At 62.3% G+C, this 14,197-nt stretch overlaps 4 protein-coding genes across 4 annotated transcripts in view; 1 reads left to right on the top strand and 3 right to left on the bottom strand.

Annotated features, from left to right (window-relative positions):
* Positions 1-4,488, bottom strand: part of MNEG_0841 (component of oligomeric golgi complex 4) — a gene marked incomplete at both ends in the record, with an annotated part of 8,550 nt that extends 4,062 nt beyond the window's left edge. The window contains 2 exons of the mRNA XM_014050668.1: positions 229-297; positions 2,515-4,488. Coding sequence (XP_013906122.1) covers positions 229-297; positions 2,515-4,488 — 2,043 coding nt within the window. The remainder of the gene's footprint in view (positions 1-228; positions 298-2,514) is intronic.
* Positions 4,489-6,682: 2,194 nt separating this feature from the next.
* MNEG_0842 (putative acetyltransferase NSI) lies at positions 6,683-7,947 on the bottom strand (the record flags this gene model as incomplete). The annotated part of the gene is made up of 4 exons (XM_014050669.1): positions 6,683-6,700; positions 6,838-6,985; positions 7,163-7,299; positions 7,795-7,947. 4 exons carry the CDS (start codon positions 7,945-7,947, stop codon positions 6,683-6,685), a joined length of 456 nt encoding a protein of 151 aa, XP_013906123.1.
* A 1,201-nt stretch (positions 7,948-9,148) lies between these two features.
* MNEG_0843 (hypothetical protein) lies at positions 9,149-9,848 on the bottom strand (the record flags this gene model as incomplete). The annotated part of the gene is made up of 2 exons (XM_014050670.1): positions 9,149-9,589; positions 9,765-9,848. 2 exons carry the CDS (start codon positions 9,846-9,848, stop codon positions 9,149-9,151), a joined length of 525 nt encoding a protein of 174 aa, XP_013906124.1.
* Positions 9,849-10,505: 657 nt separating this feature from the next.
* On the top strand, positions 10,506-11,983 carry MNEG_0844 (hypothetical protein; the record flags this gene model as incomplete). The annotated part of the gene is made up of 2 exons (XM_014050671.1): positions 10,506-10,813; positions 11,011-11,983. 2 exons carry the CDS (start codon positions 10,506-10,508, stop codon positions 11,981-11,983), a joined length of 1,281 nt encoding a protein of 426 aa, XP_013906125.1.
* Positions 11,984-14,197: the final 2,214 nt, after the last annotated feature.

Here is a 14,197-nt window from a genome sequence, read left to right on the forward strand (position 1 = left end):
GGGGGGGGGGGGAGGGGCGCCGCGGGTGCGGTGGCGTTGCGCCGTGCAGCTGCTTGTCGGAGCCGAAGGTGCTGACAGCCAGCAATTGGCCGTGCCGCTGGCACGATACAGCAGAAAACAGGCTCACAGCACGCAACACCAAGGCCGCCGCCAGAGCCGGTCATTCCAGCGGCGACGAGGGGCCGGCGAGGCGCACGAGGGGCTTCAAACATGCCGTCAACCCCCCACCTCTGACGTGGTGGCGTTGAGCATCAGGATGCTGCGCTCCAGCTCCCCGCGCTTGCAAAGCAGCTTGTCCTGTGTAATGCAGCATTTGCTTCACATGCTTCACGGACCGATCGCCGAGGTGCCGAGCAGCTCTAGCCAAAGTCTCACCCCCCCCACCCAAACACACACGCACACACTCGCACACATTTCACAGCAGCAATGCGGCGTGCGCACATCAGCAACCGCACCAGTTCAGCGTCGCAGGCCCGCTCTTTGGCCATCACGTCATGAAGAATACGATTCACATCCTGGAGGTTGGTGATGCGGCTCAGCTGCTGCTGCATCGTGTGAGGCGATAGTTTGAGTCCCTGATCCAAAAATCCGGTCGCATACGCAGCTCCGGCTGATCCCCAAACAACCAATAGATTTCAAAATTTTCAATGGCTGCCACTTCTAGGATAGATCAGGTCTACAAAATTTGATCTCGAGGCCATTGTCAGAGAGCGAGTGTGCCTCTGAGCACGACGTGTAACGAGTAATCAATCCAAAATTGATATGTTACGCATGAATGCCGCCGGGTGCTGTCCGTGTCACACTCGAGTGCACTTCGTAACCTCCTGGCCTGTCACCCGCTCCCACCATCACCGTCCTTGCCGCTCTCGTGCGGGCCCATCCTGTATGGATACCACTCTGGTCATTTGGTTGTTGTGTCAAACAAACACCGCGTCCGATTGCCCTAGCAGGACAGCAGCGTGCCGCCAGCCCCAACGCCAAATGCTGACACGCGCAATTGTCACGCCCCGGCATATGGTCGCATTAATTGCTACCGGTTGCCTTGATCTCCTTCTAGCTGCCACCTTCTACAGAATTTCTGGTGCCTGTGAGGCGGCGCCTCCGGTGTCAACCCGAGGCGTGCGCAGTGCTGCGGCTCTGCAGTGCGAGCAACCACCCCGCAGAGCTGATGGCCCACTTATTGCCGGAGGCCATGCTGAGCAAGCCTTTGTGGCAGGCTACACAGGTCATGGACCCGCCCTCTCTCCCGCAGATTCGAAAAATAACCGCAAAGTGTGCGCCGCCACCGCTGAAGCTCAGCAGATGCAGCATGGCTGGCGACTGCACCTGCCCTGAGCCGAAAAAGCAGTGCATGCTGACCTGCTGCTGTCAATTGATTGTATCTGTTTGCCAGCCGCTCAACCTCAGATCGCCAGACAGCACCCTGGGCAGTGCGATACACAGGTGTACTAGCAGTAAGTGCAGCAAATCAAAGCAGTGGCCGGTCACTGCGACGGCAGCAACCATACCACGAGCTAGTCACTACCAGGCTCTAAAAACCCCCATCTTACTGGTCAAATCAGCAAGGTTACTCACGAACAACTCATTCTGGTGATGCTTGCCAGCAATGCTGCCATGACCATTGCCCCCTCGTTGCCTTTAATTGCGTGAAGGCGTCAATGCACTCGTACAGGTGCATATGGTAGTGCCAAGGGTAAGCAATATGTGCAGCTGCGCAAAACACCAATCTCGGGTGTGGCTGCTCGATCTGGAAGGTCACACTCAGCTGCGCTTCAAGCGGCCATGGATGACCCGGTCATCTGGCAGTGGCGGCTGCGCCGGTGCCAGCGGCCGCGCCTGCGGCTGCTGGGTCATGGGCGCATGCTGCTGTATCTGCGACAAGAGGGCAGCCAGGGGGTTGAGGCTTGGCGCGGGCACCTGCTGCTGCTGCTGCTGCTGCTGCTGCTGCTGCTGCTGCTGCTGCTGCGCCCCAACTAACGACGCTTGTGGTGCAGTAATTGGTGCTGCGAGAGCGGGCGCAGGGGCAGCTAGCCAGGGCGCCACGCTGGTCAGGTTAGGCAGTGCCGGTGGCGCGTAAGAGCTGGATGACACGGCCGTGGGGGGCGCCGGGCCGGGCAGCGGGGCAGGTGGCCTCTGCTGCTCCTGCTGCCGCTGCTTCTGCTGCTGCTGCTCCCGCTGCTGCACCACACTCTGAAAGCCCGGGGGCAACAACGCCCGCGTGTCGCTGTAGGGTTTGACAGGCGACAACGCTGCTGAGACGCTGGTCGCCGCCTGAACGTTTGAAGGATCCTGCGTTGGCCATGTGGTCACCTGCCGTTTCCACAACTGTGCGCTGCCGCCATCATCAATATCAATTGCCCTTTCCTGCCCCTGCTGCTGCTGCTGCCGCTGCTGCTGTTGTTGCTGCTGCTGCTGTTGCTGCGGCTGTGATGATGGCTTATGCAGCTGCTGCCCGGGCTGGAAGCCTGGGGGGAGCTGAAGTTGCATGGAACCCGCTGCCCCAAGAACGCTCACAGGGGCCACACTGGCCGAGGCAATCAGGGGTTGTTCCTGCACCTTGGCTGCGGCAGGCTGAACATCCCAAGGGGACTGCTTGCGTTTGCGTGTGCGGTCGCTGGAGTCCAGTTGCCGCTGCTGCTGCTGCTGCTGCTGCTGCTGCTGCTGCTGCTGCTGCTGCTGCTGCTGCTGCTGCTGCTGCTGCTGCTGCTGCCTCAGCTGCTGCAGCTGCTGATGCTGATGCTGCGTCTGCGTCTGCGGCTGTCGCTGCGTCTGCGGCTGTGGCTGCGGCTGCGGCTGCAGCTGCTGCTGTTGCTTCAGTTGCTGCTGCGTACGTTGCTGGTGCGTACGCTGCTGCTGCTGCTGCTGCTGTTGCTGCTGCTGCTGCTGCTGCTGCTGCTGCTGCTGCTGCTGCTGCTGCTGCTGCTGTTGCTGCGAACGCTGCTGCTGCTGCTGCTGCTGCTGCTGCTGCTGCTGCTGCTGCTGCTGCTGCTGCTGCTGCTGCTGCTGCTGCTGCTGCTGCTTCAGCTGCTGCTGCTTCTGCTGCTGCTGCTGCTGCTGCTGCTGCTGCTGCTGCTGCTGCTGCTGCTGCTGCTGCTGCCCTACCGCATTGCCAGCCGTCAGGTGGGGAATCCGCACAACGTTAGGCTTTGAGACGCTCTTGACCGTGAACCGCAAGCCACCGCTAGAGTCGCCAGGCTGCACCTCCACGCCCGATGGTCCGCATCGCTGCAGAGGCTGCTGCGACTGCTGCTGCGCTCGCTGGGGTGATGCCACCCGCATGCCCTGCGGCTGCTGAGCCTGCAAAGCCTGCGTCACAGCTGGCTTGGCCGCCGCCACGGGCTGCTGCTGTGCTGGCTTGACCGCCGCCACGGGCTGCTGCTGTGCTGGCTTGGCCGCTGCCACGGGCTGCTGCTGTGCTGGCTTGGCCGCCACGACGGGCTGCTGCTGCGCTGGCTTTGCCGCTGCCACGGGCTGCTGCTGCGCTGGCTTGGCCCCCGCCACGGGTGGTTGCTGTGCTGGCTTTGCCGCTGCCATGGGCTGCTGCTGTGCTGGCTTGGCCGCCGCTACGGTCGGGTGCTGTGCTGGCTTGGCCGCCGCCGTGGGCTGCTGTTGTGCTGGCTTGGCCGCCGCGACGGTTGGGTGCTGTGCTGGCTTGGCCGCCGCTACGGGTTGCTGCTGCGCGGGCTTGGCCGATGCCACGGGCTGCTGCTGTGCTGGCTTGGCCGCCGCCACGGGCTGTTGCTGTGCTGGCTTGGCCGCCGCTGCGGGGCGAGGCTGTGCTGGCTTGGCTGCCGCCACGGGTGGTTGCTGCGCTGGCTTTGCCGCTGCCATGGGCTGCTGCTGTGCTGGCTTGGCTGCCGCCACAGGCTGCTGCTGTGCCGGCTTGGCAGCCGCCACAGGCTGCTGCTGTGCTGGCTTGGCCGCCGCCACGGTTGGGTGCTGTGCTGGCATGGCCGCCGCTACGGGTTGCTGCTGCGCGGGCTTGGCCGATGCCATGGGCTGCTGCTGTGCTGGCTTGGCCGCCGCCACGGGCTGTTGCTGTGCTGGCTTGGCCACCGTGCCGGGCTGCTGCTGCGCTGGCATGGCCGCTGCCTGCTGTGGCTGCTGCCCTGTTGGCTTTGAAGGCCCCGCTTGCTGTTGTGGTGGCTTATCGGCCTGCTGAACATGCAGCTGCTGCTGCCGTGGAAGCTTGGCAGCTGATGGCGCTGCGTGCACCATTGGCTTACCCACCACAGCCTGCTGCTGTGTAGGCTTGGCCACGGCGATTGGCTTCAAAGGTGATTTCTTGCCCGCCGCTGTCGCCTGCTGCTGGTGTGCTGGTGTGGCCGCTGCCACAAGCATCTTCTGGGTTGCCTTGACCGCCGCTGCCTGCTGAGGCTGATGCTTCTGCAGCTGCTGCTGCTGCTGCTGCTGCTGCTGCTGCTGCTGCTGCTGCTGCTGCTGCTGCTGCTGCTGCTGCTGCTGCTGTGCTACCTTGGATGCTTCCATGAGTGCCTCATGTGCAAGCTCAGCCGTTCCCGCTGCTTGCTTCTGGGCTGGCTCGACCACCACCGGCGACCTCCGCTCAGCTGCCTCTGCAGCTGGCCGATGCTGCTCCTGCCGCTGCGCATGTTCGGTTGCTGTCGCTGCAGATGCATTTGCTGGCTTGCTCGCCGCCGTTGTGAATGGCTGGAGGTGGTGCTGCTGCTGACGCTGCTGCTCAATTTGTTTGCTCCCTTGCGGCGTGCCGGCTGCCTTCGCTGACGTGGCCGTGGCGTCCTTGACACTCACAAGTGCCTGCGCCGAACCCTTAGCATGTGCTAGTGCACGTCGCGCCTCGTCCAGCAGCGCACTGGACTCCCTCAGCTGTGAATCGCGCTCGGCCAGCTGTCTGCTACAATCGCTCAGCTGACCGCGCGCCTCTGCCAAATCTGCTGTGCTGCGCAGAAGTTGCGCTGTATTCTCGCCGAGCTGCGCCTCGCTGCGTGCCAGGCGGCTCTCCAAGTCCACAATCAGCTGCTCCTTGTGTACAACAAGCTGCCACAGCCTGCATGCAGTGCGGCAACATGTGGGAATAGCAGTGCATGCAGCGCACGGGTGTTGATGCACAAGTGCAATTGCTGCTGGAACCACAGCAACGACCCTCAATCGACTGGCGCATGTACATACTCTGCCTTCATGGCGTCACTTGAACCCGGCGCACGGTGCGGCCGGTCATGCTTGCCTGTCGATCTCTTCCGCATCGACCTCCTTCAGCTTGGTGAGCAGCGCCTTCAAGTGAGTGTTCTCCAATCTGAGCTGCTCCATTGTTCCAGTCGGCCTGCTCAGACTGATCTACATCGATGTGGGACCTTGATTGGTCTTGGGGCCTTCATTTCGAAGAAATCCTCAGGTTTGATGGCTTACAGGAATACGGACCTGCTGTGGTCTGGGATCCGCATTGCCTTGTTGAAGCTCTTTGGAAGCCTGAACATCAAGCGTTGACTTGCGGGCGGTGCACCTTGCCAAATCCGCATCCAGAGCCGTTTCATCTCACAACAGCCGCGAGGCGATCCGCTCGCTTCATGCTGTTTCTGCCCAACACAGCGGGGGACACATCTCCCGCACGCCGCCTGCTCTCATCCCCATGGTCACCAGCTTTTTCGACGCCCCCATGTGCGTCGCCGTAAGCTGAACCCCAGGTGTATTAGGGTGCTTACAAGTTGGCGGGAATGCAGCATGTCGCTCTGTGACCGCGAGGCGTATCAGTACAGTTGGGGCAGCAGCAGCGGCTGCTGCAAAAGATAGAGAAAGGAACAGGGCCAGGGACAAAAGTGGCAGCAACACATGCTGCGCTCTCACAGTATGACGCACTTAACAGGTCCGGTGTGCTTCAATATGCTTGATTGTGGCTCTCTCTTCACCGCTGCCTCTCGCCACACCTGGCGTCCCGCACAGCGGCGGCGCGGTGTGCAATGTCGCCTTTCGCTGATAGGCACAAGAACAACCTCAAAAACTTCAGCAAGAATTGTGGTGCTGTGCAGCGCAGGAGTGTGCGCGCTGCTGCAGATTGTGCTGCTATGTTCAGTGGATGATGCCAGATCAATGGACGCACGTAGACTCAAATGCGGCAGCAACTCTCATCGTGTTTCTGCCGCAAAACAACAAACCATGCCAAACAAGCTTCGAATTTGGGAAATGCGATGGAAAAAAAGGTGGGCGCAGGGCGAGGGTACCTACCGGGCCAAGCTGCTGGAAGGTGCCTGCGGCGGCCGCACACCGTACCAGTGCTCGCGCTGGGGCACGAGCGCGCAGTGGGGACATTGTGTGCAATGGCATGCGCCAAACCTGCCCCAGCGCATTGAGGCGCGGGCACCTCACCGGCGGCTGCCGACGCTGGCGAGCTGCTGCTGGTTCTGCTGCTGCGACTGTGGCTGCGGCTGCGGCAGCGGCTGCGACTGTTGCTGCTGCTGTTGCTGCTGCTCGGGGATTGGCTTTAGGTGCAGGGGCTGCAGCGCCACTGCCTTAACAGAATCCACACCGTCTTCCCTGTACCCCAGCCTTTTGTACAACTCCACTACCTGTGCGTTGGCGAACCACAAGGTTCGACAGGTTGATTATCATGTATGGATTGCTTGACACGAAGCCACGCGTGAGAGACTCATGCATGGCAGTGCAGTTGTCCAGACAAGAGAGCAACACGAATATGTTTGCATCAACAACTTCAGCATGAGGCGATAGTCTGCGGCAGCAAGCAGGGAAGTGGCCAGAGGTTGCGGCAGCGACTAGGGACGTGGCCAAGGATCCGGCGCTGTCATGTCACGGGAAAGAGGGCGCACTCTGCAGTAAACACACCTGAAACAGGCGCGGCCTGCCTACCTGGGGCTCTGCATACAGCGTAATGTTGGGGATGCCGTCTTCCACCAGGCCGCGCGTCAGCCGCTCCATCATGGCGCGCCCCAGCCCAACCCGCTGCCACGCGGGCGCCACAGCCACATCCCAGATGGTCGCGGTGAACACGCCATCGCTGCGCAGTGGGTGCAACAGGAGGGGCCGCGGGCGAGGGGCGTCAGATGAGAGCAGCGCTGAGAGGGAACATATGCCCAGCCCTGTGCCAGCTGCCGCAGTCGCAGCAGATCAAAACGTGCTTAGCTACCCCGTCCACTGCTGCATAGTAATGCATCAGCTGCAAGCCCCCTCGCACCTGGTGGCCCGCGCGAAGCCCAGCAGCTGCCCCAGGCGCGCGACGCGGCTCTGCTTCGTGGCCCGCACCCACACCAGGCGGTGGGTGTTGTCGAGCGCAACCTTGAGCCGTTCGGGGTCGCGGCGCGGGAACCCCACCTGGGCGTCGCAGTAGGAGGCAGGAGGGGGGAAGGCGGCGGCACGTCAGAGCCTGCTCAGGGTCGCGGGGAAGCCGACACGCTGCTGGCCGCATCGGCAGCACAGCTGCCACGCCAACGAGTTGTCGGGCAACGAGCATGATGGGGTTCGTGCTCCGCCAGTGAAGCGAGACTTTTCCTGCCCACTGCCACGACCGCGGAGCTGCGGATGTCGCGCTGCCAGCCAGGCAGGGGCCCCTGGTGCGCTGACTATGTGCATAGCCGTTGCGAGACACGAGCAAATTCATGACTGACGCCAGCCTCCAGCCCTGCCTGGACCGCAGCTGCCAAATGTACCAATTACGCAGCGCAGGGGGCGAGTAACGGCACTCGCATCCCAAGCCAGCGCTATGCGTGTCTGATGCAGCTGCTCATTCCTGCTCCATCGGCCTGAAACTGGTGTCGCGCCCTCGCCCATGTTGCCACCACTCCTGCAGACTCACTGCTGCCCTCTCACCTTGTCAAAAAGCTCGTTCAGCTCCGACACCCTGATGCCGTCGCGGCTGCTCATGAACTCCAACCCCATCTGCAGAAACTCATGGTCGCTCTTGCTGATCGGCGGCGGCGGCGGCCGCAGGCGAGCGCCCCAGGAGATTTTGCTGGGCGCCATGCCATCAGCTGCGTGCGGTGGAGAGCACGGGGTGGGGCCCGCAGTGGGACCCGAAGTCCCCGCGCGATGTGGAAAATGTGCTCTTTGCGATCGCCTACCAAACAGATCAAAGGGGTTGCAGCAAATGAAGCCATGCGAGGTCGCTTTGGCAGGCTCAGCCAGTCGGCGGGACAGTACACGGGCACCAGCGGGTCGGGCAGCGCGAGCGCACCCACCGGCTTGAGCGATGCCGACGAACGTCAGGCGCGGCTTGGCAGGAACCTTTTGAACGACCGCAGTCTTCAACGCAGCACACGGCCTTCGCAATGATGAGCTTGGCGCTGATGAAGCAGGCAGAAAGGCCGTGTGGGGCGCCCGCGGGCGCGCGGACGTCCCAAGAGAAGCTTTCATCGTGCTCTACAGGCTTGATATGGGTTTCCGGAACCGCTCGCGAATGCCAGCTGAACGAGTGATTGGGCAGCAGGCGTCCAGGCGAGGAGCGAAACGAGGTCCGCCTGGCTCGCAGGACAAATGCAATACAATGCGCCTGTCAAATCTATGATAACTGTAGTCAGCGCACGTCATTCGTGCAATGAAGCGCTCCTTGGGTGTGCGTGTTGTCGTTGCCGTTGCCCTCCGGACACGTGTGTGTCACCCACCGCTGCACACGCTGCTGATCCCATCTATGTACAAATTATCAGTGTGCCTCTGATGTATTCAAAGGTGCAATTGGGGCAGGATATGAGTTTGGCAGCCGTAGACCACTCCAGTCAACTCTGACCCAAGTTGCGCCTCATCACTGCAGGGACATTGTTCAATCTCTTCGCCATCATGGGAATCAAGCCAAGCGGCGATTGCGGCAAAACACTATGTGTTATACCACTATACCACAATTCATTGTCTTGTTGTTACAATGAAAGATCTTGTCGACAGCATCCATGCTTGCGCGAGTCCCTCATGCACCACAGCACTGCCGTACTTGTCATGGCACCCCGCCGAAGCACCAACCTGCATTTTTGCAACGCAGGCCACTGCCGCCCCTGGTGCCCATCCCCTTCCTGGATACGCCAATTTGGACGAGTCACTGCTACCGCTCGCGGCATGGCGCTGCACGGCAACCAAACAAAAGACTTTAGCGCTTGAAATGTCGCTGCAGGGACTGCACGGATGTGATTGAAAGTGTTACAGATTGCAAAGCAAAGTTTGATGGCAGATGGTTGCCTCACATGGCCTCAGTCGGCACCCTGCCCGTGGAGGGGTCAGGCTTCCTGCCGCCGCCATCCTCGCCGCTGCTGATGCCGCTGCCGTTCCCCTCCCAGGCGGCCACCTCCTCGTCGAGGTTCTCGATCAGGCGGTCTATGGCCTCATTCTCGACATCATTGGCCGCCCCGTTGGCCCGGAGGGCCTTGCTGCGCCTGATGCGCAGGAGCTCCCGCTCTGCGACGCTGATGCAGGTGTTGCGCACGGCGGGGTGGGCGACGCCCTCCGCTGAAGCCGCCTGATGCAGTTCAGAGGCCAGCTCCTTGAAGCACATCGTGGCTTGCACCAGCGCCGCGCGCTCGTCGAGCGACGACAGCGCAATGTCCTGCTCCTTGATGCGCGCTGCCGTAGTCAAGCTGAAGGTGCTGCCGGCGCTAATGGTGCTGCCGGGGTGCGTAACTGCCTACCAGCACACAGAGTATGAGCAGTAATAAGATATATATGGACTCATCCAAGATGCAGCGAGCAGCGCATGCGCACAGCGGCGGTCAATGGGTCAAGGCAGCAACAAGCGGTCGCCGCGCAAGGCGCGTGATCTGTTTGCGGCGGCACGGCTGCCGTACGCCCTGCGTGCTCACCCGTACGATCAACGACCTCTTGCTTCCCGATTTGAATCCTGTTAGGCGCTGCGCCTGCGCGGCCTTCACTGATGCACTCGTCATGGCCTTTCTTTGCTGTAGATCGTGGAATGAACGTGGGGACGCAGAATATGTCTTTGAGATGATAATAAACATCTAACTAATCACAACTGTACTTTATATCTGGCAGCATCAGCAGCTTCGTATGGGCCGGTCACATGCACAAATGCGAATTGCGATGCCATTATTTCCGGCCGCGCAATTATATGAATAACACACAATATTGGTTTTCGCTGATACTATCGGATACACCTGCATCCTGGTACTCTACAAGGCAGTCCCACAAAAACAGCTCCCTGACGACCCGCAATAATGCGCGCCAGTGGCCCCGTTATGGGGACCAGGGCGCAATGTGTGCGTGTTAAAGGCCCTGTGGCCCCCGGTAGACGCCCCTGCGCGGTCGTGGCCCGGCTCGCTGCAGTCGACGCTGCCACGCCGCCATGCCCATCCCCGCCGACGGCGCTTGGCGTGCTGCAGGCGCGCATCAGCCATGCCACAGCGCTGCTGGGCGAGACGAAGGCCGCGCTGCTAGTGCGGCGCGAGCGCGAGGCACGCGCGGCGATTGCCATGGCTGAGGAGGCCAGCGCGCGCTGCGACATCATGCATCAGCAGAGGGGCGCTGTTGCCAGTGCACAGTCCTGGACGAATGTGGCGGGCTGCGCACCAAAGGCATTTGAAGATATGAGCGAGCTGCTGGCGGAGATAGAGGCTCGCAGGGGCGCAGACTTCGACGTCGACGTGGCCGCGGAGCGCCCCCCCGCTCCCTTCAACAGCAGCGCCCCGCAGCGCCGCGGCCCCTCGCTGCTCCGCGTGCTGCGCCGCCTGAATGCAGACGCGGCGGCGCTCGCCGCAGAGCGCGGTGCCGACGACCCCGCAGCTATCGCGGCGGCACATGCTGCTGCGGATCTGCTGCGTGAGGGGCGTGCGATGCTGCATGGCTTCGGGATCACCAGCCAAGGGGCCCGGCGCACGCAGGCCCTTATGCAAAGGTGCGTTGACGCTGCTGTTGCCAATCACAGATAAGGCGGGTGCTTAAGTGCAATCGTTCAGAATGTACAGGGAACGAGGGACAGTGCTCTCTGCTGGAGGCTCTGCCGCATGTCTTGCGCACAAAGCTCTAAGCCGCCCGCAATTACCGTATCCACCATCCCCTCGCCATGCAAAATCCCTGAATTGGCGCCCGCAGGTACAACGACGAGCTGGCGGCCAAGCAGGAGCAGCAAGACAGGGACGTGGCCGACCACCTTCGCACCATGATCGAGCTGCTCCCGCCGCGCTGGCGTCAAAACTGGGAGTACGGCACCCCCTACGACATGATGATGAGGAACGTGGGCAGCATCAACACCTCCGCGATCTACAAATGGGCGTGCACAGAAAGCATATTCTACGAGGAGCCCACCGCGCGCCCCGAGGACCGCTGGATCCCGACCGGCATGGAGTGCTCCGTGGCGGAGGCCATCGCCGCCGCCGGCGGGCCCCTCAAGGACCACCCCAGCTGGAGTCTTCCCCACACCATCACAGGCCTGCATGTCATCATCGACCGCAGCCCCTGGGACGACTCCAGGCGCCGCGACAGGGCGCTCGAGTTCGGCGCGACCACAGCCCCGCAGCAGCCAGCCTTTGATGTCGACGCAGACTCCCTCCTCCCAATGCGCCGGCCGCAGCCGGTGTGCCCAGCGGAGCCCACTCCCTCGGCGTCTTGCCAGTGGAGCGCACCTGCGGCGCCGCGGCGCTTGAGGCTGCAGCCGCCGCGACCCGCGCTCACCGCCGCCTGGTGGGCGACCCCCGCCGCAGCCATCTCCCATGAGCAGGCCAGCATCTTCAGCCTGCCCGCTTTCAACAGCGCCCTCCCCACAGTCACATCTGCTGCTGCTGGTGCATGCGTGGCGCAGCGTGTGATGCTGACCGGGCGCAGCGCGGCAGTGGCTGCCGCAGGGATGGGCGACCACGCCCCCTGCCTGCTCGCGTACCACGCGGCAGCGGCCGCGCCGCCTGCGCCCTGCGACCAGGTCAAGCCCGCTGACACGGCCGGCCGCAAGAAGCGGTGGTGGGGCCGGCGCGCAGCGGCATGCGCTGCGAGCGGCGTCCTGTTGGGCGGCCTGCACCTGCTGTGCTCTGCTGGCTCTGCGGCTGCGGGCCTCCTGGCGCTGACCACCTGACAAGCCTCTGTCAAAGGCAGTGGAGCACCCTCGCCGTGTGAGCGCCGCCTGTCGGTTGCACGGCGCCCGCCGCGCAACACACGGTTCTTCGGTGGCTGCAACCTCTCTCTCTGTTGCAAAGTTACAAACTTTGTCTGCATCGACTGCCGTTGTGTCAACTGTGACCATTGTAGGCCGCCCGCTTCTTGGTTTGCGCTCTGCCATGGGTTTGGGCCCTTTTCAAGGCCCAAACCTGACAACCTGACCACCACCCGCGCTGCCTGTCTGAGGGTTGCATGCGTCGTCGTCCCCTCCGGAACTGAGGGGAAGGAGTTTTCCTGTCAAGCTTGGATTCTCCTTGCCTCGTCACCTTCTTGCTTGGCGGCTGGATTGCAGGGCTGCTGCTTTGCGCGGTCCGGCAATCAGCTGCAAGCAATGCCGTTGACTTGTGGGAGGTTCTCGTGACACGTCAACCCCTGCTTACAGGGACCCTGCCTGCATGCTTCTGTACGCCGTTCACATCCTTCCACTCGCGTGATATTGTATGCCTCTTTTCCTGCTTGCTTTTGGAACTGAAGGGCTGCTGCTGTGCGCGGCCCTACTTCAACTCAACTGGCAACGTGAGGATCACCATGAGAAGGTTTCTTGGCTGCGCTGGGCGCGCTGAGCACCCCTGCGAAATTTGCAGGGGCGAGATTCCAGCTGCGCTGGGCGCGCTGGGCCCCCCCGCTGAACTTAGGATCAACCGTTTCGCTTGCCACAAGCACTCCGTCATATGACCGTGTAACAACCTTGTGTACGTGGCACACGTGTCATGGGCTTGTGCCTGTAACCACGGAAGGGTTTGCTGGTATTCAAACCCTTATGTCGAGAGGTTGTGGCTAGAAGTGTACATATACAGCGGGGCATAAAGCCAGTCGTGGATTGCCAACAGTGCGTGTTGCATTGACTGGCAGGCATCCAAGGGGAAGGGTGACGCGTGACGGTCACCGCTGCAGGGGCTGGCCAACAGCGCACAATCTGTGGCCAAGAACGCTGATTCAGGCTTACGATGGTGGCGGAGGGATGACGCCCGAAGTGGTGCTGCAGACCCGAGACAACAGGTGCGTCAGGCGGCCGGCTTTTTTGGAGGCTCGGGTAGCCTGGGTTGCAGCAACAGATGGGCTGCGGCGCTAGGAGGCTCAGTGGCAGCAGCAGCAGCAGCAGCAGCAGCAGCAGCAGCAGCAGCAGCAGCAGCAGCAACAGCAGCAGCAGCAGCAGCAGCAGCAGCAGCAGCAGCACCAGCAGCAGCGGCTGCGGCAGAAGCAGCACCAGGCGATGCAGCCACGGATTGGCGCGCCCGCTGCGCAGACACCAGCAGCCGGCGTAATCGCTGCCCCAAAGTGGTGCGCGGAGTGGGGCCCCACGGGGGGGGCGGCGGGCGCGGAGGGCCAGCTGCGCCTGGGCCGCGGCTGTCAGATTGTGCGGCATTGCAGCGAGGAGTGCGCCAGGTGCGCATGGAAGGGCAGATATCGGGCGGAACGCCAGGAGGGCGGGCCGGCAGGCGTGTTGCGCAGCCGTCATCAAGTCAGCAGCTGCACCCGTGGGCTTCAGCAGCAGGCAGCAGCCTTGCGTGCAGCACATTCGTGATCTGTTGTTGCACACCCACCGCACGAGTAAAGCGAACACACCCAATGAGTGACCTGATTTAGTGTTGATGCCAGGGCCCCAGCCATGCAGCGGCTCGTGTGCCTTAAGGATGATAGTGCAGGTGTGCAAAAAGTCCGCTGGAGGTACGGGTTGTGCGGGCTGTCCACTCGCATTGGACAGAGTCACCGGAGGGGGAAATTGGACAATAAACAGTCATAGACAGCTGCACTGCATCGCATTGCTTTCGCCAAAGCCCGCGCCCGGCGCCTGCTGCGCACCAGCACCCATTGCACGCGACAGTGGCACAGAGCGCCGCCGCCACAGCGTGTGGACAGGGGATTGGAGATAGACGGGGTTTGCATTGCGGCGTTAAGCCTTAAACAACTCACATTATGTGCGCGCGGGCGGCTGAACCAGTAGGCGCGGCAGTCTCTGCCGGAGACTGCACCTCAGAGCTGCAGGAGCTGGCGTTGACAACAGTAATTAGGGGCGCGTAAAATTGGCTTGAATAAGGGAAGGTGCACGGGGGCGGCGCAAGCCGAACTTTGCTGGACACATGGGTGGCCGGCAAGAGGCGTGACAGCAGGGTGCATCAGCTGTCATCTT

Source organism: Monoraphidium neglectum (genome assembly GCF_000611645.1).
Source record: "Monoraphidium neglectum strain SAG 48.87 unplaced genomic scaffold scaffold00075, whole genome shotgun sequence".
Lineage (NCBI taxonomy): Eukaryota > Viridiplantae > Chlorophyta > Chlorophyceae > Sphaeropleales > Selenastraceae > Monoraphidium > Monoraphidium neglectum.